The sequence below is a fragment of the Solea senegalensis genome, linkage group LG2, assembly GCF_019176455.1.
Source record: "Solea senegalensis isolate Sse05_10M linkage group LG2, IFAPA_SoseM_1, whole genome shotgun sequence".
Classification (NCBI taxonomy): Eukaryota; Metazoa; Chordata; class Actinopteri; order Pleuronectiformes; family Soleidae; genus Solea; species Solea senegalensis.
Genome location: NC_058022.1, coordinates 30,228,734 through 30,252,180, shown reverse-complemented (window position 1 = coordinate 30,252,180; position 23,447 = coordinate 30,228,734). Strand labels below are relative to the sequence as shown.

The following is a 23,447-nucleotide window of genomic DNA, read 5'->3' as shown; positions in this document are numbered from 1 at the left end:
TATACAAAGACAGATGTGTAGTCATAAATTGTGATCTATATTCCACCCCCTTATTGTTTCTCTTAGATCGTCACTGTTCCCGGAGTGCGTTGCCTGTCCTTCCCTTTTGTCTTTCTTGACGAAGACTAATGACAGAGACGAAGGCAAGCTACAGTGAGGACCAACTCAATCCATCTTAATAAATGAAGCAGTTATTATACACATATATTTCTGCCTTCAGGAAAAAAAAGAGAGCCATTTTATTGCTCCAGTAAGATCAAACTAAAATGTGTAGGCCTGGTATTCCATTGCAGCTCAGAGGTAGAATGTAAAGACAAGCACCTACGCAGCTACACAGATGGTAGAGAATTATAACTCAAGCACAACAGTCACAAATTCTGTGAATTGGAGTCGTTGAAGCAGCAGGTGATCATCTGTGTAGGAACACAAGCTGCACGCTGACATTAATCAGATGACAGCAGCATAAAACACAGAGCAGCAGCTCAGCTGTAAGGAAATAAACAATAGTAAAGCACAATGTCTAAAATACCATATCTTTTTTTATGTGACTGTCTATTTAATCTATCCCGTAAGACAAAAAGCATATTTACCATAATGTCAATATTACAAGGGAATAATTGTGCGAATGGGCTGTAGGCTCAGTCAAATCTTGAAAGCCAGTTTACAGAATTATCCTCTAAAAAAAACCTACAGATATCATAAAAACTTTTTAACACGTCCACTGTTCAGATGGTTCCTACTCTTATTATCTTACCCTTTGTCTTACAGTGAAAAACTATGACAGGAAAGAGAGTGGACATACAGTAAAGCTTAGTTTTATGCCTCCACATTCCCAGCTACACCGCAGTTGTCGCCCGTGTGCTACATCTTTTATGATGCATGTATATGTGCAATATATTAATCTGTTAGATTATAACAGATAGTGGTCCACTCCAACATTTTTAGACATCTCCGTCAGCTGTGAGTTAAGCTGAACAGGCACAGACACTGCAACACTGACAGCCAGGGGTTCAAGGGTTAACAGGCATTACTCTCACTGCCATAAATACAAGGAGGGAGGGAAGAGGTTAGATTTATTTATGTTGCCACGTCATCCGTATCTGCCACTGAGACAAATAATGACTGGCTGACCAACAAATGGTCACAGCAGATGGACAGAATGAAGCGACATAAATGTTAGACAAACAGGACAATATTAAGGACATGATTCATGGGAGCATGAATCTCTAACATACTGCACAACTGTTGTGCAATGTACAATGGATTTACTATGGTTGGATGCATTGCTTACGTAACTTTGAAGATTTCTGAATTTCATTAAAAGCAGTGGCAGTAATACAACTGATGTCCCAAGGCAGTTCTGTGCCATACTGCAGGTTTTCACATGTGATACCACATGTGGCTAAGGCTTCCTGTGCCTGCACTTTAATGATGTAGAATATTTTATTGCAGTAATACATTAATGCATGTATTTTATAAGCTGCAGTAAAAGTACCATCTACAAATCCTTGGCTCTGCAGTTTATGCTTCATGCTGTAAATCCAGCACTCTTTTTTTACCAACTTTCTACCAACAATCAGTACGTTGGCACCTTTAAACTTTTGTATGCCTCATGACACATCCCATCAACTTTCAGTTGCACTTGTGGTAGCCCAAGGCATCATTTCCCGAAGGCTTGTCTTCCATGAATGCTCAAATGAGCTTAGACATATAAAAAGCCCAAATCCAAGGTTTGTACAGAAAAACATGAAAGATACCATCATACATAAAAAACCCTGTCATTCTCTCCCCTTCCCCTTTACTCGCCCTCAACCTTCCACGACCCAGAAAAGAAATGAAAATAAGTGTTTCAAAACTGTCATTTTTTGATTGACAGATATATGTTTACAGATATATACGTACATGCTCCTTTCTTTGCCACACTTTGTACAAGCTCCACCACATAAAAACAGAGTCATAAATACACAGCAGTCATTCTCATCACAGTACTCGGGAGAAATCACATCACAAAAGCCTCAGAGCCCCTGCCCTTTACCTTCAATCCCCTTCATCACAGGAGAGCTCCTCTGAGACTGGAGGAGCAGCTGCATCGAAAGCCCCATGATCCAACCCTAAAGACGCAGCCTTGCCTAGTCTATCATGGCCGTATATGCATCAAGGAAGTCAATTAATCCAAAGGCAGAGGCCATATCATGCAGGTTACATAAACCTCTCTGTGCTGTGTTGCTTAAGGACGTCTCTCCAAGACAGAGGAAGCACACTTAATGATGTTCTGGTTTAGTGCTTTCTAGTTCGTCTCGAGTATGGACATAAGAGACAATTTATTCTTGTAAAGACACTACATCGACTTTCATTCATTTGGACAGCCTAAATAAATTATTATAACTAACAATACTAACCTTAACCAAACTGCTATTCAAATCCAGGAAAGACAAACTCAAAAATAAGGTTGTGCCAGAATAGCTCCTACAGAGGTTACAAATGCAAGTGCACACACACACACTCTAGCCCCTTACCCTAACCTTACCTAATCATGCCTAACCCTAAACCCTTACCATAACCTTATAAAAACATGTTGTAAAAGTTGTGTGGACCAGCCAAAATGTCCTCACAAGCATAGATTTGTTTGACAACTGGTCCACACAGCCTATTTAAGACATGCACGCACACACGCACACACACAAACTTACAGTAATCTACTCAAAGATGTCCTACATACATGAGTAATTGCATTCTGCCTGATGAAGTGCCACAGCACCCTCTTCAGCCCTGAAGAAGAACTGCAAGACTGCAGCAAATTAATCCACTGTAAACAAGTGGTTCATTCTTGGATCTTATCTACTCTTATCTGTCTGCTGCTGATGCAACCTGCTAGTTGATCTGAGATCATTGAGAGTCTGTCACTCCATCACTTTTCAATAAACATGTCAGCAACATTGACCCGCCCCATACACACACAAACACACACACCAGACATGATAAGATATATGCTGCTTGATAAGGTTTATGTCCACAATGAATGATTTCAAAACTTTTCCCACCATTAAAGTGACCCCTGAACAATTCCTCACACACACCTTTATGATTGACCCTCTCAATGCTTTTTTTGTGTCTTGATCTTTTCCTGTCTCTTCATTTCTTCCCTGACATCTCCCTCTTCCACTATCTAGCATAGCAACCGCAGTGGCTTGCTCAACAGGACACATCATTCTGTCAAAACTGACAAAGATAACGATCACAGTAGGTAGAGTGTGTGTGTGTGTGTGTGGGCTGCAGCGGGGCTGCACCACACCCACACCACTGTGATATGTAGCGGGTGTAGTATTGGGGCTTTATGGCTGACAAACCGTTGGCAAGGTTGGCTCTGGGCTGCAGCATTTTTAATGATGTGACTCACTCAGACATGGTGCAGCAGACTGAGCATGCAAGAGGGTTAGAAGCTGCGTGGCGTCACAGTGATGTGTCAGAGGGCAGAGGCAGAAGAGAAGGAGGGGGAGGAAAGATCCATTTTACAGAAAAGGACATTTTAACTTTTTACTGTGTTCAGGCAAAAATATATACATAGACTCTTATGTATATGTGAATCAGCATTTTAACTTATTCTTCTTTTGGCTTCTCCCTTCAGGGCTCGCCACAGTGGATCATCTATGAATAAGCCTTTTATATTAAGGATTACTGGCTCCTCAGCAGTCAGGAGACCATGCAACACATGCTTTCATAAGCATACAAACATATTCACGACACTTGCACTCAGTGTTTAGAAAAATGTACTGTATGAAGTTATAGATGTTTTATATAGTTGAGATCTTCTTAGAGGCAGAAGGTGGGTCCACCCATTAATTAAACTTTCATTTATTGATCATTTTGCACCAAGTTTCTGTCAAAACATATGCCTTGTGCACTTTGAATAAGGACTCATTTTTTTATTTGATTGAAGCAATATGATTCTTTTGTATTTGACATTACTATTATTAATATTTAAAAAAAACTATTCCCGTTTAATATATGGATTTTATTTGCAATGTTTTACCGATGCTCCATATATATGTCATCAAACAGCTGGTCATAACGAACTAGGTAGTTTACACCTTTTTGTTTTCCTTTTTATGATATTTCGTTAAAGGTTTGAAAGTTTTAATTTCATAATATAAAATAACGTTTAAAATAAAGTATAAAGTAGAGTTTATTTTATTTTATTTTCATTCTCTTTTTTTGGATCGAGGGGAAAAACTAATGACTGGAGTGGAAAGAAACCCACGTCATTTGTCTACGTCATCCATTCCCCATGCGGAAGGATATTTTCCACTGCGATGTGTAGTTCCGGGATGTGGAACTACTTCTCGGGCAGGAATTGGGGGAAAACATAAGAGCGTAAGGATACAGCGGAGCTAAGCGCCGCTAGCAGCAGGTGCACATTAACGCATGGAAATCACAGATATGGGAGGAAAAGCTGCCCTAACATATGCTGTTTAATAGTTTGAAACGACAGGAGACACGTCGTCCGACACAAACCACAACCGTGAGCTTCCAGGAGAATAATGTCCCGGTAAGTCACGGCAGTGGGCCATCACACTCTGCTGTTTGTAAGTATTAGCTAAAAGCTAAAGATATTAAAGCACGTAGGGCTAACAGCTGACATCTCATAGTGATTAATCACGGATGCGTTTAGCTCAATAGAGTGCTGCACGTTTTATTTTGTGCCATTTGTAAATACACGTAGATGCAGGCGAACAAATGGAAGCCATAATTATCTCTGGTTTGTGTTGTCTCTGGCCTCTGACGTCAGCTGGGGTTTGATGAAGCGTTAATTTAGGCAGCATATTCCACAGTAGTGACGGCATGTACACACACAGTCAGACACAGGTGCAGTGATGATTTGCTTCTTCATAACGTCACCTTTCATTTCATTCATATATATATATATATATATATATATATATATATATATGCATATATGTTTACACAGTGCTTAACAAATGTATTAGACCACCATCAAAGGCCACAGCTGCCCTAAATTAACAGCATTGATAATTATCAAAATAATAATTTATGTTTCTGTAGTGGTTAATATACCAGTATGTAGAAGCTCTTTAACCGAAATGATATTTTTAATGCTGAATTATAATTATTGTATAGAATAATGATAATTAATAATTAATTTCTGACTTCTTGGAAAAGCCCAGTGAGACAAATTAGGGTACAGAAGGGTGAATTCAGTTTATTTGCCAAATAAACAACAATAACATCTTAGTTTAATACGTTTTTGAAAGATTTCTAAAATATTTATATTTAGTTGTTTTTATGGTAAGTGGTCTAATAAATTAGTTAATCACTGTATATGTATAGAGCATGTGTGTAATTTTAAGTCTTAAAGCTTGTTGTGATGTGCCACAAACCAGATTGAGTAAGAGCTGTAAGCTGTTGTAAACCCCTTTTGACCTCCGAACCATGTGTGTGTGCATAACTTTTGTGTTTATAGGCTTTTTTCCATCATATTATCAGTTCCTTGTTCCTAAGGAGGTGACATTGCAGTTCAGCACAGTGGCATGTATTGTGTGCAAGTGAGTGAGTGTGAGAGTACCAAGACTAAATTGACAGAGCAAGAGTCTTCTATGATGTACAGTACATGGATGTGTAGGTGGGCATGTTTTCAATTAGTATGTGTTTTTGTGCTTCATACAGGTTAAGTCCTTCAGACAAATTTGTGATAGTGACTTGAGAGCAGGATGTTACTCTTTGCTTTAGCCGTCGGGTGTTAACCAGTCTGTGCAAACACACGTGAGCACAGCCACACCTCAACAAAGGACAATATTTTCTTGTTTTTATAGTAAGATGAAAAGTCGGCAAACTCTTCTTCAGAGCCACCATCATTTGGTTTCTTGACCAATAGCCCAAGAGCTATTAGCTTTTCCCTGCAGACATGTTACATTACATACAAACATTAGTAATTAATCTACAGTTGCTGCGTCGTGGGCTAATCTCTATTAGGGTATGATACATTTGGATTTTATACATTTGTATGAGTTGAAATCTCTACAATAGTTTCTCAACTTTCAATACTTGTGATTGCATTTGGCTATTTGGGGGATGTTGTATACTCATTAGCAAAACTTTTGTATAGCATTATAACTATATTGTTTATATTGGTAACAATGGGACTCTGTGCTTATGTGGTTGTATTTAGGATTTGGGTAAGTGCACCATTTACTGTGAAGCCAAGTCAATTTTATTTGTATAGGCCAACATCACACAGTTTGCCTTGATGGGCTTTACAGTCCGTACTGCAGGTGACACCCTTCATCCACATTGAGTGAGGAAAAACTCTTGTACAGGGGAAGTAGGGAGAATGTGGTTAATAAGTTATTGTCATGATAAAGTGTGAGGGCTGATAAGCCGGGGAGGGGGCGAGAGGGACAGAGTTTTGGTTGAGACAAACCGCACTCACTGTTTTAGTACAACTGTGTTGGCATCAGTGGCATAAAAGCAACACTGATCTGGGGGGGGTTCTGTTGGTTTTCTTGGCAGGTGATTATACTGTTAGTGGAGAGCAGTCGCTCCAACATCCCATCCCATTTTCCCCCTTAGCTTCACACATTTCTGGCCTGAAATGACTTGGCCACCCTCCAGACTTCAAATTGATTTCTCATCTCTCCCAAAGTCCTAAATCCCTCTTCAAATGCTGCAAGCCTGCTGCTGGAATGAATCATTTTGGCAGAGTCTGGGGAGCCTCTTTTGCAGATTATGCTGTTTATGCTGTTACGTCTGTCTGTGTGTGTTTGAGTGTCGATTGTCAGCTTTAAAGTAACACAATGTAGGATTTGCTCTCGGGTTTCCTCCTACAGTTCGTAAACAGGATTGTTTGTTACAACTGTCATTAAATATATGTCACAGTAGCATGTGCATTTGTTGACAAGCCAATGATATCGGTGAACTCTGAAGCAGTAATTCTAATGTACAAACAACCATGTCTTTATGCCAGATACAGTAGCCTTTGTTATAGCATTTTATACAAATATGATTAAATTGTTAATTTTTTCAAGATATTAGGAATGAAAACTACTCACCCTCACAAAAAAGCTTTAGTTCGTGTAGCTTTTGTTTTCAACTTAGCTTATATAATCGATTGCTTATTGTCTACACATCGTTTTAATCACTTGATTTGTTACCAAAGGGGACAAGAGGAAGAAATGACTTCACTAACATGGCCTGAACACACAGCAAGCTCAAATATACTAGACATGCATAATAAGCAAACTATTTACATACACTAGTCTAACAGTAATAGGACCAGTTAGCCCTTGGTTGGGTAGCAAACAGCAGCAAGTGAAAGCTGGACCAATATTAGTTGTTTTTTTTCCAGCCTCTTATTCTGTCACTCTACATTACACTCTTTGGTTTTTGTGCTGCCTCTGCCGTGACATCCACTCAATGAATAGTTCCACCTGTGTAACTTTCTCACTTAGTTTACTTCCTTGTTTGAGTGAGGGGGTGGGGGGGGGTACTGTATTTCATGAAGTAGAGTGTTGTATTTCTTTTTGTTAAACAGACCTGAAACCAGATGTTACAGCATGCCAATTCAGGCAATGCAGACTTGTTTAGGCTTTGACAGAGGTGCCCTTCACCCTGTTAGTTCATGTACTATCAAAAAATCTTTGAAGTCATTATTTGAAGGTTTGAATGCTACATTGTTGCTTTAATTCCTCAAAATATCTCCCCCTGTTACTGTTATTACACTCACTGCATTTAATCCATAATCTGTTTCACATGTAGCACTGACAACTTGGAAACAATTACTCGATTTATCGATTAATAATTAATTTCTAAATGATTTTGTCAACGATCAATCTATTTGAGTGTTTTTTGAAGAATTAAAACATTTTTCAGCTTCTTTAATGTGAATATTTTTTCTAGTTTGAGAAACACAGATCAACATTTTTCAAAATGTTCTGACATTTTATGCACCAAACAATTTACATATTTGTGGTGCTAAGGACACTTTTGGATAGCAACATAGTTTGTTTTGGGAATTTTGGATTTGCTCTTTCAGCTGTGGCTTCAATATTTAATGTACATTAAATGTATAAAGGCAATTCATAGCTGATCAATTCTGTAATTGGAACATTTAATAATTTAATTTTACAGTTGGTGTTGGCTGTTTTTTTTGCCACAGTGAGAAGAGATGATGTTGGTTCCCTCAACATTTCCTTTTTTATGTTAGCAAAATGTTTGATTACCGTTCTGATGAATTACTTGGTATTTCCTTAATTGTTTAGACTTGTAAAGGAAAATTTTGCCATTCGGTTTGACCTACATTTTAAACACATTTTTCAAGACAATAGAGTAGATTTTATCTATAACATAGACACACAATTTCAAGTTGGTGTGTCTATTCCTGATGCTATGAAGACCAATAACCCACTGTGATTATCTAATTATAAACCAGCTGGTACAACATAATGCATCTACTGACTGATGGCCAAGTCAATTATACAGCCTTCATAGATTTTGTGTGTGTAGCCCTTGTATGTTAGTCACATTCAAGAGATTACTGTGTGTGTTAAAATTCTATTAATGATTTTAGTAATGATGCTTTTAATCAAAGTAGACAAAGATTCCCAGTCCTCAAGGCAAAAGTCAATCACCAGATGAAACATGTGAATAGTGAATATAGTCTTTATTGTAAATCGCTAAGATTTCTGACATTTTATCTCACAAAATAGGGAGGTCGGATGTACCAACTAAGAAGAGCGCATTGTTCTCAGCCCATGGTTGATAGACTGTTCTTTTGTTTCTTCATTGTTAAGGTACTTGCATTGTGTGTTTTTAAGAGCTGCAGTAGTGTTTACACTGACATGTGGGACATCTGGGATTTTGTGTCAACCACTAACCTTTTCTCCTCTTCTGTTTGTCCTTTTCACAGAGCCCATACCATCTGCTGACCATGTCTCTAGAGTGACTGTTCGCTGCATATTTTAGCCACTCACTCACCACCACCATATATTCTCTACCAACAAAATGTCAGGTAAAGATCTGTTGGATATTTTAACAATATAGTAATATAGTAGCTCAGCTAGAAGAAGAGGACCTTTTTTTTTTTTTTTTTTTAATTCATTTTGAAAAGCTGCTTTCCAAATGCACATCAGATGTATCTAATGTTTCATCTAACCAGCTTTGTTATTGTCATATTATCATATTTAACTTGACATTTTGAATTTCTCTCTGTTGTAGGGACCTACACCCCTGCCCCTGGTGGGCCGTTCTCTGCTCTCACTCCAAGCATGTGGCCTCAGGACATTTTGGCCAAGTACCTTCAAGTGAGCATGTCTACTTATGTTGTTTATTTGTCAAAAACAGTTTGTCATGTTTATAACTGGAAATTGGTTATGTTGTAATGGGTGATGTAACCCTCTGCCCACATACCTTAAGACTATTAATGAGATTTCATGGACTGTTACAGGCGCACAAATGCACCATTCATTTACACACCCATGATTTTATACGTCTGAAAGCAATACAAACAATATGAGATGATAAATAATGATCATATGAAACATTTCAAATTATAATAACTATGTGGTAAAATACAGACAAACAGAAACCTCAGCAGCTTTCCCCTCATGTGACTCTTTGACATCGGGTGTCTTTTACTAACTGGCATTTTACAGTGCTTATAAACGTTGCTGCTATCTGTGGCAGCTGTATTTCACAGTCACCTCTACTTTGAAAGGTGGGACCGAATCAAATGCATGTTATTTGTATGTCTCCACAGAAAGGTTCATCGGAGCAGCTCGAAGTGCAATACGATGAGTTTGGGTTCAGAGTGGACACTGATGGTAATTTATGTTGACTACCTGTCTTCATTCTGTTTTTTCACAGTTATGAAATTCCTGAATACTGTCAAGAAATAAATGGAAATCATATGTGGCTATGTTTTGTATGCTAATTGAGTGCAAATAACCTTAAAGTTAAGGCTGCCACTAACTGAGATGCTCTTTGATTTAGTTCCTGCTGATCCAATAACAGTACACACCATATCTAAATGTTTCTCTTCTCAATCAGACGATGGGGAGCCCAAGTCTTGGCTGAGGACCGAAGGTTCACCCCAGCGTGAAGATCCTCAGCAGCGATTACGCTGGCAAGCCCATTTGGAGTTCACCCACAACCACACGGTGGGTGACCTGACCTGGGATCTCATTGACCCTGTCCTTCCATGCTCTGAGCGCCTGCGGACCTTGGTGCTAGGGGGCATACCTCACAGCATGAGGCCACAGGTAAGTGTTTCTACATTTACATTTTTTGGTTATTTCCAAGGAGTTCAGAGTGTTTAAAGATGTTCCGTTTGCTAGCTTTGGATGCGACTGTCTGGAGCACTGCAGAAGAAAAGGACCTCTGAGATCTCTTACAGAGAAATCATTAAGAACAGCTCCAATGAGGACTCCACCACAGCGAAACAGGTAAAACCCACTGTGGCACAATACCTATTAAAGATAAGACCACTACATTTTTATTGAAAATAAAGTATGATGCAATTGTTCCTTGTTAACTCCTCAGATAGAGAAGGATCTGTTACGGACTATGCCAACCAATGCATGTTTCAGTACTATGACCAGTGTTGGAGTTCCAAGGCTGAGACGAGTGCTGAGAGGACTAGCCTGGCTCTATCCAGACATTGGGTACTGTCAGGGCACTGGGATGGTGAGAATATCTTCTGTACATTCAGAACCATGTCTTCATATTTAGAAAAAAATAAGTCAGCCAGCTCATTTAAGAGACAAAAATACATTGTAGCTTTATTTTTTTTTTCACTTTGTTATTTTTCCATCTTTACTCCTTTTCCCTTATTGACTCTTATACATACTTCTTGATTGCCCCAGGTGGTATCCTGCCTGCTGCTCTTTCTTGAGGAGGAGGATGCACTGTGGATGATGTGTGCCTTGATTGAAGACCTCCTTCCTCCATCCTACTTCTCCTCAACTCTGCTGGGCGTCCAAACTGACCAGCGGGTTCTCCGCCAGCTCATTGTTCAGTATCTGCCAGCCCTGGACCGCCTTCTGCAGGACCATGACATAGGTAAGGACTGTAATTAGGAACGATGGTAAAAGTTAGGTGCATGGGGCCATTTGATGAAGCTGGTAAATACATTTAAAAGTCCAGTGTGTAACATTTAGGAGGGCTTATTGCCATTAATAAAACATTTGACCCATAATAAGTGTCAACTCACTTTAAAATAAAAACTTTCCGGCTCTTCTAGCCATGGAATAGGTATTTCATATATACTTAACAGGCTTAGTTTGTGAAGGCGGCCATCTTATGCTAACATGTTTTTACAGCAACCTCATCAGATGTGCATTTTGAATTTTGAAGTGGGAGCTTCTATTAACCTGTTACAAAAACCAACAAAGAACACAGGGTTTTTGGGTGTTTTCAGGGTGCTAAAGCAGGGTTTTTGGGTGCTAAAGCAAGCCCACCAGCTTGCTAAAGCAAGAATGCTTGTTGCAAGGAAACATTAATTGTCATACATCGTGTAACCGTCCCTCCTCCGTACACATCCAGAGCTGTCGCTGATCACACTCCATTGGTTCCTGACATCATTTGCCAGTGTGGTGGACATCCGTCTGCTTCTCAGGATCTGGGATCTTCTCTTCTACCAGGGCTCGTTGGTGCTCTTCCAGGTCACACTGGGCATGCTCAAGATCAAGGTATTTGCACAACACTACTCCCTGATGAAAATCACATTTAATTAATGGTGTGATGCTTGTACGTTATTTTATTGTTTCAGTCACCCATTTATTCTCTTGGATGGAAGATAATAACTGTTTCCATTGTTAAATGTAAAAGTATGTTTTACAAAAAAGTATGTTATAGCTAGAAATCACACCACCCCTACTAATGTAGTCCTAGTATTGACAAAAAACTGTGATGAGATTTAATTCCTGTGACATTTACTCCCAAACTCCAGGAGGAGGTGCTTGTATCATCAGAGAACTCGGCTTCCATTTTTAATACTCTGTCGGACTTGCCAAGCCAGCTGAGAGATGGCCCCGCAGTTCTCGGGGAAGCAATGAGGCTAGCTGGTACCCTGTCTCAGGAAACTCTGGAAGCCCACAGACACAAGCACCAAGCCTATATCCTAAATGAACAGGCTCAGCTAAACAATGGAAACAACACAACACTCAACACAAATCTCAATAAGGTCAGTTTAAGTCTTTGCAAAAGTTACGGGGAACATGGACATTTTGTCAAACTCTAAACAGTTGTGTCAAGCTTATGGTTTAAACCTCTTATGACTAGACAGATTAGGAGCTGTGTGTGTCGGTTTCTTTCCATAAAAGGTAGTTAAAACAAGCCATGTATTTTTTTTTTTTTTTTTTTTGTAAATCAGGTGGTGAGAAGACAGTCCCTGCGCAGGAAGTCCACACTGAGCTCCCTGCTGTTTGGGGAGGATGAGGCAGAGGCTCTTAAATCGAAGAACATTAAGCAGACAGAGCTGGTGGCTGCACTGCGAGAGGCCATTACCCGCACTGCAGAGCACTTTCACTGTTTTGACCCACGTCATTCCAGTGCTGTGAGTTGACTTTTTTTTTTATGCAGATGTTTTTATTTTCTAATTCTCATCTATTCTGACAGAATTTTGACAGGACTTCTCCCACCTGTTTTCTTCAGGAGCTGACTCCTGACTACTCCATGGAAAGCCACCAGCGGGACCATGAAAACTTCCTCGTTGTGTCGCGCAACAGGCGGAGAAGGGCGAAGGCTTTGTTGGACTTTGAGCGACACGATGATGATGAACTGGGCTTCAGAAAGAATGACATCATCACTGTGAGCTACGACTTGCACAGAGATGCACACAAGCAAGTGTCATTTTTTTATTTCACTGTATTTTAATCTCTCTCCATCAGATCATCTCACAGAGGGATGAACATTGTTGGGTTGGAGAGCTCAATGGCCTCCGAGGTTTGTTTGTTTCTCTAATATTTCAAAACCCATTGTAAATGTCTGAATGGTTAATTTCATCATTTCATATAAATTTGCCCATAACAGGCTGGTTTCCTGCAAAGTTTGTTGAGATCTTAGACGAAAGAAGCAAAGAGGTGAGGAGGCACTTGATTTTCAGCTTTGACTGTATTTTGCTTCAGGCCATGTGATATTTTTCATCTTTATGATAGTTTTTTATCTTTGTGTCCTCATGCTCCCTGAAAATTAATGTAAGGGCTCTAATCAGTAACTTGTGCTCTTATCTGTCCCCAGTATTCATCCGCAGGTGATGACTCTGTGACGGAAGCAGTGACAGACTTGGCCAGGGGCACTCTGTGTCCGGCCCTAAAAGCCATCTTTCAGCATGGACTGAAGAAGCCGTCTATACTGGGAGGGCCCTGTCACCCTTGGTTATTCTTAGAGGAGGTAGGAGAGCTTCTTTTGTAAATTCAAACTATACTTTTTATGTTCTATAAAGTTCAGTGTTTTATTTGTTTGTATTCTCGTTTATTTTTTTTTTTATAAATAAAGACATTGTTTTCAGAGAGACAACGGGGATATAATATAAGAGGGAAAATAAATAAAAAAATGAAGTGTGCCAGGACTACCTTTTTAAAAGTATGTGTGTTTCAATCTCGGGGGTTAAATTATGAAACAGTCGAGCTTGAATCAGTGTAAAACAGCAGTTTAATCCAGGACGGTAATGGAAATGGTCATGTTCAAAGTCAGATGTATTCTTGTGTTGTATGGAGAATATTAAGAACATTTATAAAATACTGTAAATGTGTAAGTATTTGGTGATGAGATAAATAGTTGTAAATGTTTGAATGGATCCACCCCAGTAGTAATGGGGTAGGTAGGTACATACAATTATACTTCTGCCTATTCTTTTTCAAACGTGTGACAAGATATAAATGTGTTTGTTTGAAATAAAAACTATCTATCTTTCTTCTCAGGCGGCCAGTCGAGAGGTAGAGAGGGACTTCAACTCCGTCTACTCAAGACTGGTGCTATGCAAAACTTACAGGTAGAGCACTGACACTCACTGCTCTGTCAAAATGTGCACACGCCTATTTAATAGAGGTGTGGATTCTGTAATCTATTACAAATCATATGAACATGAACTGAGTCTGCAGGCACAGTGTAATGATGTGATTTGACTCTGGTAAATTAGCTTTTAAAGGTCCAGTGTGTAACATTTGAGATTGTCTCTTGAGCTTGTATAATTGTTTGGCTTTTCCCCAGCTGTAGAAAAAGCTTTTATGTGCACTTTTTAATGAGGCTGCCATCTTGTGCCGCCATGTGCAACAGTCAGAATGAGCAAACCAGCCATGATTGTGCATTTTTAAAGCAAGAGCTCACTACACAAAGAAGAAGCCTCCGTACTGCTCTGATACCCTTGGCACAGTGGAAGAATCCTCCATTTCATTAGAAGATGTCTCTAATTCTCATGCACTGGGCCTTTAAGAAATTTGCTTTCAGCAGTGGATTAGGGGAAATTTGCATTCTTCAGTCCAATATTGATAAGTACCAACACAAATGTCTTTGGCTTTAACCAGATTAGATGAAGATGGGAAAGTACTAACACCAGAGGAGCTGCTGTACAGAGTGAGTCATCAGTGTGTCAAAAACCATCATGGTTTCCTATATCTTAATGTAAAGATGGTGAATGTCTACATTAAAAAATATGGAATATGTGTCTACTGAGATTTAGTGTATGAGCGCCCTCTGTCTGCTCTTCCAGGCAGTGCAGTCGGTCAACATGAGCCACGACTCGGCACACGCTCAGATGGATGTCAAGTTTAGGTCTCTCGTCTGTGTCGGTCTCAAGTGAGTTTTACAAACACACAATGCAGACTCACAGTGTACAAATCATCAAGTAGTGATACACACGTGGTGTGTTTGGTTCTCAACACGCGTGTTCCTTCAGTGAGCAGGTGCTGCACTTATGGCTGGAGGTGTTATGTTCCAGCATGGCTGCTGTAGAGAAATGGTATCACCCCTGGTCTTTCCTTCGCAGTCCTGGATGGGTACAGATCAAGTGTGAGCTCAGGTAAATCTGCAGTCTCTCTCTTTCTCTTTCTCTTTCTCTCTTTCTCTCTCTCTCTCTCTCTCTCTCTCTCTCTCTCTCTCTCTCTCTCTCTCTCTCTCTCTCTCTCTCTCTCTCTCTCTCTCTCTCTCTCTCTCTCTCTCTCTCTCTCTCTCTCTCTCTCTCTCTCTCTCTCTCTCTCTCTCTCTCTCTCTCTCTCTCTCTCTCTCTCTCTCTCTCTCACCCTACCCTTACCCTTACCCTTACCCTTGGCTGTTTTGGATTTGAAGCATTCTCAGTTGTTGAATGTAAAGAACATAAATGGGAAGCTCTTTGAAAACTGTTGCTGTTTCCTCAGGGTGCTGTCAAGGTTTGCCTTCAGTCTCTCTCAAGATTGTGAGCTACCCAATAAGAAAGAGGTGAGTAAAACAGTATTAACAGAGAGAACATAAGCAATCTGGTTAAATTATTGATATTCAGCACACAAAAACGTCAGGACTTCATACTGTTTATGAAATCTGCCATTCTGAACACATACGTTCTGGATGTGCTGGTTAAGCATCACCTTAAGATTTCCTCTCAAACAAACCATCTCTCTAGTTTTTGTAATTCTTACTATTTTGCTTACTTCAGTGATTGTGATTGTGCTATCTTAGTGTAGGTATACAGGAAAATAAACATCAGTGCACTACTATATATGTTGAATATTTAAATCACCTCTGGCAAAACTCCAGGCACACGACTGAGGTCCAATATAAGCAGACCTGTGTTGTGTTATTTAGATTTTATCTTTAGCTAAAAGATTTCCTCATTCCTCTTCCAGGAGAAGGAGCAGAGACCATTGAAGGAGGGAGTGCAGGACATGTTGGTCAAACATCACCTCTTCAGCTGGGACATTGATGGCTAGACATGCAGCAAAACTGTCTGAATCCAATCCATGTCCTGTGTGTCTGTGTCTGTTTGATTTCTCTTCCTGTTTGTTACAGACTGTCAATCTTTAATTATGGTCTACGTGACTACTTCACAGACTCTGTCTCTGTCACGTCACCCTTCAGTGTTGGTCAGTGACGTCCGCCCTGTAGTGAAGACTGACAACTCTTGCTTCAGCGCTGAGGTTGCCTGATTCGTATGAGCTGAAGCTCACGTATGCATCAAGGTGCATAATTAGGTTTTATTCGGACCCAGAATAGGATGTTTCATTTATAGTCTTGAATTATCTAAAGCTGTGTAAGTGAAACACTTTTCTAATACAGAATAGTCTGTACTCACTGAGGTGTTTCTGTGCTTGCACTGTATTAACCAAGTGTGTTTTCCACACGAGTGACATATATATACAGTCTATTCTCTTTCATTGCTCGATCAGGTGATCACACTGTGCCAGTGGTCCCCAAATTCCACATCACCTTTAAATTTCCCAAAGTGGAGACCACAACAGAACATTCCTGAACATGGACCTGTATAGTTACGTATTTGTTGGTGGAATGCTACTTACCTCAGTGTCATATATGTCCCAATATATATTTCCTGAAATACTAATGTTGCACACACCAAGTAAAGCCTTTTCAAATTGTGATACGAAGACTAAGGGTATGTGTGCTACCAAAACAGTGACAGCACACAGTCTTAACACTTGTATGACATATTGTAAATGAAGCAGAGACTTTTTTGTGTTACAAAATCTACAGTAAATAAATGTTACATATATTGTATGTTTGTGTGTGTGTGTACGTGGATATATATTTTTGTTTGTTTTTGTGTATGAACACATCTGCTTGTGACTTAGGACTTAAAATCAAAACTGATGAAAAATGAGTTGTAATGCAAGCGGGGACTTGAAAGTTGATGAGACGACTGAAGTGTGACTACTATACGTTCTTGGCAAACAGATTGATCTTAAGCAGCGCTATGTAACTTTTGCTGGACTCGCTGTAGCAGTTACACCGCAATGAAAACATGTTTGTCTTCCACGATTTGTCTTACTGACCTCAGTCCAGCATTAAACTCGCTGGGCCTGATTTCTGGCAGTCATATCATTTAGGCCCAGGTCAGACCTGGTATGACATCCATCCTTAGGGATCTTTTCACATGTGAACAGTGACTGTTCACACTGGGCATTAACATGTATCCTGGATGTGTCTCCAATGACCAAACGTACGTAGTGCAAGGACAGAGGGTCAGATGTGGACTGGGAATAGAAGAGGCTTCTTTCTCCATGTTACAATTCAGTGATTTTGATTGTTATAAGTCAATTTGTTTGTGTTGCGCTAAAGCTAGATACTTCATGTTTTCCCTTAATTTACGGTTTTGTTTTGTTTTTTGGAATTTTTCCATGTCCACTACCAGCTTAGTCTCTGGTTTAACATGGTTGCAGCTATTGTAGCTTGTGTGAAACACAAAATCCTAGTAAATTATTGGTGTAGTATTTGTAAAAGGAAAGCATAAAATGGTGAATATTGAGAAAACTTTCCCCCCCACTTTTTCCTTTTAACATAACACGTGAAGATGTTTTAAAATGGAAATATTAAAGAAAGCAACACTGTTGAAATGTTTGGTAAAGCTGTTTATTAATGGTGAGGTTTTTAGCCGCAAAGTTGTTTTAAGTGTCACAACTTGGAACAGCAACCAGCATGGAGTATGAGAGTTACAAATATCATTGTGAGCACTGCACGACTTGAGTCATGAACAGCTTTTGGAGTGAGAAGTTTATGTGCTGTATTTGTCTGTATCAACACTATGAGTGTAAGGTATTTACATGGATGACTGACAAAGATACGACTGAATCTAACGGTGCGGATTAGACAATGAGGAAATTGCAGACCATCTAAAAAGTCAACATTCTGCATCAATGCCAAATAAATAAAAGGACAATTATAAAATGTTACAGCTTATATTTTCCACATATCTAAAATTTCAATTCACTATGTGCCCTCTGCTACATTCATTTGTGATTTGCATACATTTTTACAGCGGAGCATCTCCAATCAGAGCACAACAACTATTTTACATATGCAGTATAAATAGTACATGAACTGTTTTTCATTGCAAATACACAGGGAATGCATGGGGGACTTTCATTTATAGCTGCTCATCTTCATACTAGATCCTTGTTTTTCGGGTGAGGCCACCCTCCCCATCACTGATAGTGAGCCCAAAGGACTGAATTGTGGATTTCCTAGAGGCATTAAATATTAATATAAATGAATGAATCACCCTTCCGAGTGAGGCTAACCTCAGGAACCACACCGTTATCATTCAAAAATAGCAAAAAGCAGCTGACATTAAAATGCATAAAAGGTTGTATGCCTTTCAGTTTCGGACAATACCCCCTTGTGTTCCCTTTTTAAAAATAAAAACAGTAGGTCTGTTGTTTAAAAAGGCAAGTCGTAATTGGACTGAGGAGAGTGTCTTTCTTCAAACATCAGCATCCATGGTTTGTGAGATGAAGACACTTGGCGGAGTGATTGCAGAGAGGGAGGTTTGCGTGGGACTGGAGGGACAGTTCAGCAGCCGCCCGTCCCTGATGAGGAGGGAGCTGCTGTCGAGTTGCTGCCACTGTTCAGGCCTTTTCCCTTGTGCCTCTGGCCGCCCCTCCTCCTCCCACCTCCTCCAGACTTTGGCTGCAAAAGAGAGACCAAAGAGTTTTGGACAAGAATAGACTAGCGTACATTTGTTTGACTGGCACTTTGAGTAAGGATTACGCCAATGGCTGGTGATAATCTGGCTAATAAGTCTAATTCTGCAGTACTGTGCAAAAGTCATAGGACACCATTAGATGTATTGTTTTGGTAATGCGATAATGATCATATAAAATGATATATTGATCATTTTACAAGCTTCTACCAACTAAATTGTCTCATATTTGTCTCTTTTGATCCTAAATGGAGTGGAACCCTTTTTAATGTTATACCCAACACCTGTTTTTGTCTAATATCTCATGTTTAAAATGGCCACTGTAAATGAGGTCTATTAAAGGTGGATTAAATACACATGTGCAAGTTTAACTTACTGGAAGCTTACGAGTAATCACATATCATTCCAACTTGGCAGACAAATTCACAATTCACTCGCACACTTCTCCAAAGTCTATGACTGTGAGTTCAATTTGCACAATGCCATCTTTGACTTTGTGGTTGTACAGTGATGTTTTTTCCTGACAGTGATGTATCAAAGCTGAGAACTCGTCCATCTCGATTGTAAAAACACACGCTCCACTTTTTAGCCTCTCTCCGCTGTTCTGGTTTATTTGGAATCAACCCATTTTACCTTGTTCTCTTTGTTGCCCTCCTTTATCTGAGGGTCTTCCTCTCCCTCTCCCTGAGGAGGCCGGCCACGCAAGCAAAAGGAGAGGGAGGAGAGGGTGCAAAGAAGCAATGTGGCATGACAGCAAAAGTAATTTGTCATGACGTGAGGCAAAAAAAATCAAGCGGGGTAAAATGGAAGGTGGATACGATGTTGCACAAAATAACCAAAAGGGAGGCGTGTACAGAGGGGTTATGTTAGGACAGGTCAAACAACACTCAATGAAGTAAATCGATAGTATAATGTCTGCTATGCCTTGGACTTATGACTCACTGGTTGTGTCGCGCTTGGTCCTGGTGACTGAGCTATCGTCGCGGCGTCATCGCTGGCTGCCGGGGGGCCGTCCTCTTTTCGCAGTGGTGCCTTTTTTGTAGACTGCATCTTGATTTGAGGTGGTTTGGAGTTTGACGGCAGATTATTGGTTGACTGCAACAGCTAAAAAAAGAAAGAAGTCCAGTCAACATGTTGTAAAGGAATTGGATAAGAAAAGCTTCTCACAAACAAGATCTACATCTGAGTGCAACGTGTTTCACAAGGCAAGGCTTTGCTACCTTCGTGATGGTCCCCACAGCCTTGGTGCGTCCCTCTCTGAAGACCAGCCTCTGGTCACAGTGTAGATACTCGGGGGTCTTGATGAAGCGGAAGTGGACTGAAGCTTTGTCCCCTGTTCTTAAGCAGTCTCTATTCATGGACAAGATGGTGGCTGTCTGCCTTATGCTGCCACAGTGGACTGTGTGATGACCACAAAGAGGAAAGAAGAGTTCAGGAGAAGAATAAGTCACTAAAATATGCATGAGAAAACCATTTCTGAGTGATGAGAGAATCCTTTTACAAATATGAAAACTTTTTTTATCTATCATTGCTGCAGTGAAGTCATCCACTGCACATGCCTTCCTCTTTCATTTTTACCCACCCATGGCCTGGTATCTTGGGGATATCGTAGTGGGATGATGCAGCACCAGGATCTCGGCCTCAAACTCCCAGGTAGCCTGTGGGTTCAACCTTGGCGACACCATCACCATGCCCTTCCGTATTGTTGAGCGCTTGATCTGTACAAAGAGCCACAGAACTGATGTACATTCACCTTATGCACTCCCAAACTTCCCCTCCACCACTGCTGTGGCAGATATTTCCCCGCCCCTACCTTTTTGAGAGCGAATGACGCAGTCTGGCCGCCTCTAACCTCCTTCACAGGCATCCTCTTACGGTGGATTGATTTGACGGCAATGGGGATAAAGCTGCCCAGGGGGTCTGGCCCCAGCAGCATGGTATCATTCAGGCGTATGAGTCCACGTAAAGTAGTTCCCGACACAACTGTGCCTACTCCCTGATATAAAAACAGAACACAACCAGTGGTTCAGAAAACGATGTGGCAGATTAAAACCCTTAGCATAATAAATGAATGCTGGCTTTCTGGGAAGCTTTTTCAAAACAGTTAAGAAAAAGATTGATTAGGGCCTTATTTTTAAAATGATTTTGATAGAGAGAATGTCTTTGTAGAATATAAGCCTGATTAACAGGTGGGGACACTGTGAAGTGTGTAATGTTATGTGATGCAGAGATATGGGGGAGAGAGTACCGGAACAGAGTAGGTGTCATCTATCTGAAACTCTGCAGGCTGATCGTCTCTGTATGAAGTCCTGGAGGAGAGCAGGTTAAGAAACATCTTGAGCAGGTCCATGTTCTCTCCAGTTACATTGGATATCTGAAAGATGGGACACATCCTGGACACACGCACACAAACACAAGTTAAAAAGGCGCATTCTCACTATTATACTTAATTCTGCTGGGGGAGAGTTAATACCTCTCAGAACTAAAGTTTGAAGCTGTGACTATGACGTCATCCTTGTTCTGCACCAGGACAGGGATTTTCCTACAGCCAGGGGATTTCAGTAACCTCTGGAGGAGCTTCAGTGTCTCTGTTATTGGGGGAAAAAACACACGAATTGCAGCACTAAGACATATTGCCACAGAGAACAGAACTATCATTGTTGATATCCGGAGGCTGACCTTGTAGGATGTTGGCTGGACACATGTCTATCTTGGTTACCACAACAAATACAGGCACATTCAGAGCTAAAGCCAGGCCCAGGTGCTCTTTGGTCATCCCTACGATACCTGCATTGCTGCCCACCTGGGGAGGGAGGGAGGGAGTGGGTAATTTTACTTTTAAACTTTAATGAAAGAAACGAAAAAATAACTGTTTATAGCATATGTAAGAAATAAAGCACGTAGGCTTATAGACTTAAAAGTAAACGTGTACATAAAATGTCATCTGCACACAGAAACATAAATAGGCAGCCTATTTTTGACATATGAAACCACTTAAGACACACACACATACAAAAAAACTCCTCATCTCCTCTTTCTTGATGCCCCCCCCCTTTTTCTAACCATGAGCATGCAGAAGTCAGGCAGGTGTCCAGTCATCCCAAAAACGGTAGTCTTGAGGTATTTCTCATGGCCTGCCAGGTCTATGAAGGTTATGACCTTGGAAGACTTCTCACAAATTTTGGTCCAGTCCAGGCTTCCTCCATGGCTATCTGGTTTGTTCACCACCTAAGCACGGACAGAGAGGGAGCTATTATACCCACAATTAAATTTACAACAAGGGCTTGTAAATGGAGGTTTCTCCTGGCAGTTAGGGAGGAGGAGCATTCGTCCTGTGTCAAATGATTTGGTATTAATCCTGCCGTAAATATGACGACGCGCCCGCATGTAAAACGGTTGTACTATTGTCAGTTTACGGCGAAGGCTGCTTTTCTCCGACAAGACATGTTTCCCTCAATGTCAGTGTCATAGCTCAAGGCGTTGATGTTTGACAATTGACTCACCTGATAAAACTAAAAATGTTCGCTTTTGTTCAGTTTCCCCTGCGTCGAGAAGTATCATCTTCATTCTTTTGTGATGTTAATCGCCCACCAGTGACTCTTGGTCTGAGTCTGTGACGCTTATTCTACACTTTTTAGACCCACTAGGGGGACGGGACCTCATTCCCAGAATGTAAACAATGTCCACTATCTTTGCTAACAGTTACGCTAACAGGACCAAGCGTCACTGGTGGACACGAAACAAAGAAAAGAAGGGGAAACTGAGGTTGGGAGGCACAATTTTTCAAAGCTACTAGCCCTATTCTAGTAATACAAAGCTAAAGGAAATCGGTGAAGTATTCCTTTAAGTTTATTTCACACCACTAACTGCACACAGGACTTGTTGATCCACTGCTGCCTCCATCAGTAACTTTTACTATGTTACTGTTGTAATTGAAGTGTTGAATTCTCAGTGACACTAACAGCGGACCACCATCTCCTGTCTCAGCGCAAGCTAAAAATGATGATCTTCTGTATGGACTTTGGTGTATGAGAGTGAAACCTTTAAGATGATGAGGTGAACGTATTCTGAAGATACCCTGGATTTAATCCAGTGACGCCATTGTCAAATGCAGATTCAAGTCTCAGCTATATAGCTTGAGATCAACACCTCTGCATGTGTGAATCCAAACACACAGTAGCAGACGACAGAGAAGCTTTTATTGGCAAACCTGTTTCAGCAGCACTCGCGTGTGTGTGTGTGTGTTTCTGTCACTCCTACCACCTCAGTCTGATGCCCATATACATAATTCAGGAAATCAAGGGTGCCTACATCTCCCGAGGTGTCTCCTCGTTGACCCCCGAGAACCTTTCCTGCATCATTTGCTTTCCCTAAAAGCCGCGGTCTTCCCTCGGCCGTGTTACAGTTACATTTCATAGTCTTTCACTGCAGCTGGAACAGGGAGGCGCCTCCGTACAGCTGTCACCTTAATGGCGCGCCGCTGATGTGCCCGGGATGGAGGAGGCACACTTGTTCGCAAACATTCCGCTGGCTTCAATAAACACAGCGAGCCGCGTGGTGCACGCCTGGGAAAAAGAGCGAAGATTAACACAGAGAGAGAAAAGACAAAAAGAGTGAGAGTGTGAGAGTGACACACTGATGATGTGTTCGCTTGTTTGCCACTGCTCTCCTTCCTCACGTGAAGTATTCATGGACTCCCTTTTACTTTACATTAGATCACCATTGACTTGTTGAGGCCCTCCACAGTTTAAGGATCTTCGAGGGAGCAGCCATGATGTGCCAAAGCGTGATTTCACAGCTGAGGCAGAATATC

General features: G+C 40.7%; 2 protein-coding genes across 2 annotated transcripts; one reads left to right on the top strand and one right to left on the bottom strand.

The window, feature by feature from the left end:
- Positions 1 to 4,334: 4,334 nt before the first annotated feature.
- On the top strand, positions 4,335 to 16,713 carry LOC122761538 (small G protein signaling modulator 3). The gene is made up of 21 exons (XM_044016770.1): positions 4,335 to 4,546; positions 8,921 to 9,022; positions 9,229 to 9,314; positions 9,770 to 9,833; positions 10,060 to 10,271; positions 10,347 to 10,454; positions 10,552 to 10,695; positions 10,875 to 11,070; positions 11,554 to 11,699; positions 11,960 to 12,193; positions 12,383 to 12,565; positions 12,664 to 12,819; positions 12,900 to 12,954; positions 13,042 to 13,091; positions 13,249 to 13,401; positions 13,932 to 14,002; positions 14,535 to 14,583; positions 14,720 to 14,805; positions 14,906 to 15,028; positions 15,363 to 15,423; positions 15,828 to 16,713. The coding sequence occupies exons 2-21, from the start codon at positions 9,016 to 9,018 to the stop codon at positions 15,909 to 15,911; spliced, it is 2,268 nt and encodes a 755-aa protein (XP_043872705.1). The 5' UTR covers positions 4,335 to 4,546; positions 8,921 to 9,015; the 3' UTR covers positions 15,912 to 16,713.
- An 830-nt stretch (positions 16,714 to 17,543) lies between these two features.
- On the bottom strand, positions 17,544 to 22,080 carry LOC122765401 (GTP-binding protein 1-like). The gene is made up of 11 exons (XM_044019639.1): positions 22,051 to 22,080; positions 21,698 to 21,862; positions 21,314 to 21,437; positions 21,108 to 21,222; positions 20,883 to 21,027; positions 20,448 to 20,630; positions 20,217 to 20,352; positions 19,855 to 20,033; positions 19,577 to 19,738; positions 19,268 to 19,318; positions 17,544 to 18,621 (listed from the first exon to the last, which is right to left on the bottom strand). The coding sequence occupies exons 1-11, from the start codon at positions 22,078 to 22,080 to the stop codon at positions 18,505 to 18,507; spliced, it is 1,407 nt and encodes a 468-aa protein (XP_043875574.1). The 3' UTR covers positions 17,544 to 18,504.
- Positions 22,081 to 23,447: the final 1,367 nt, after the last annotated feature.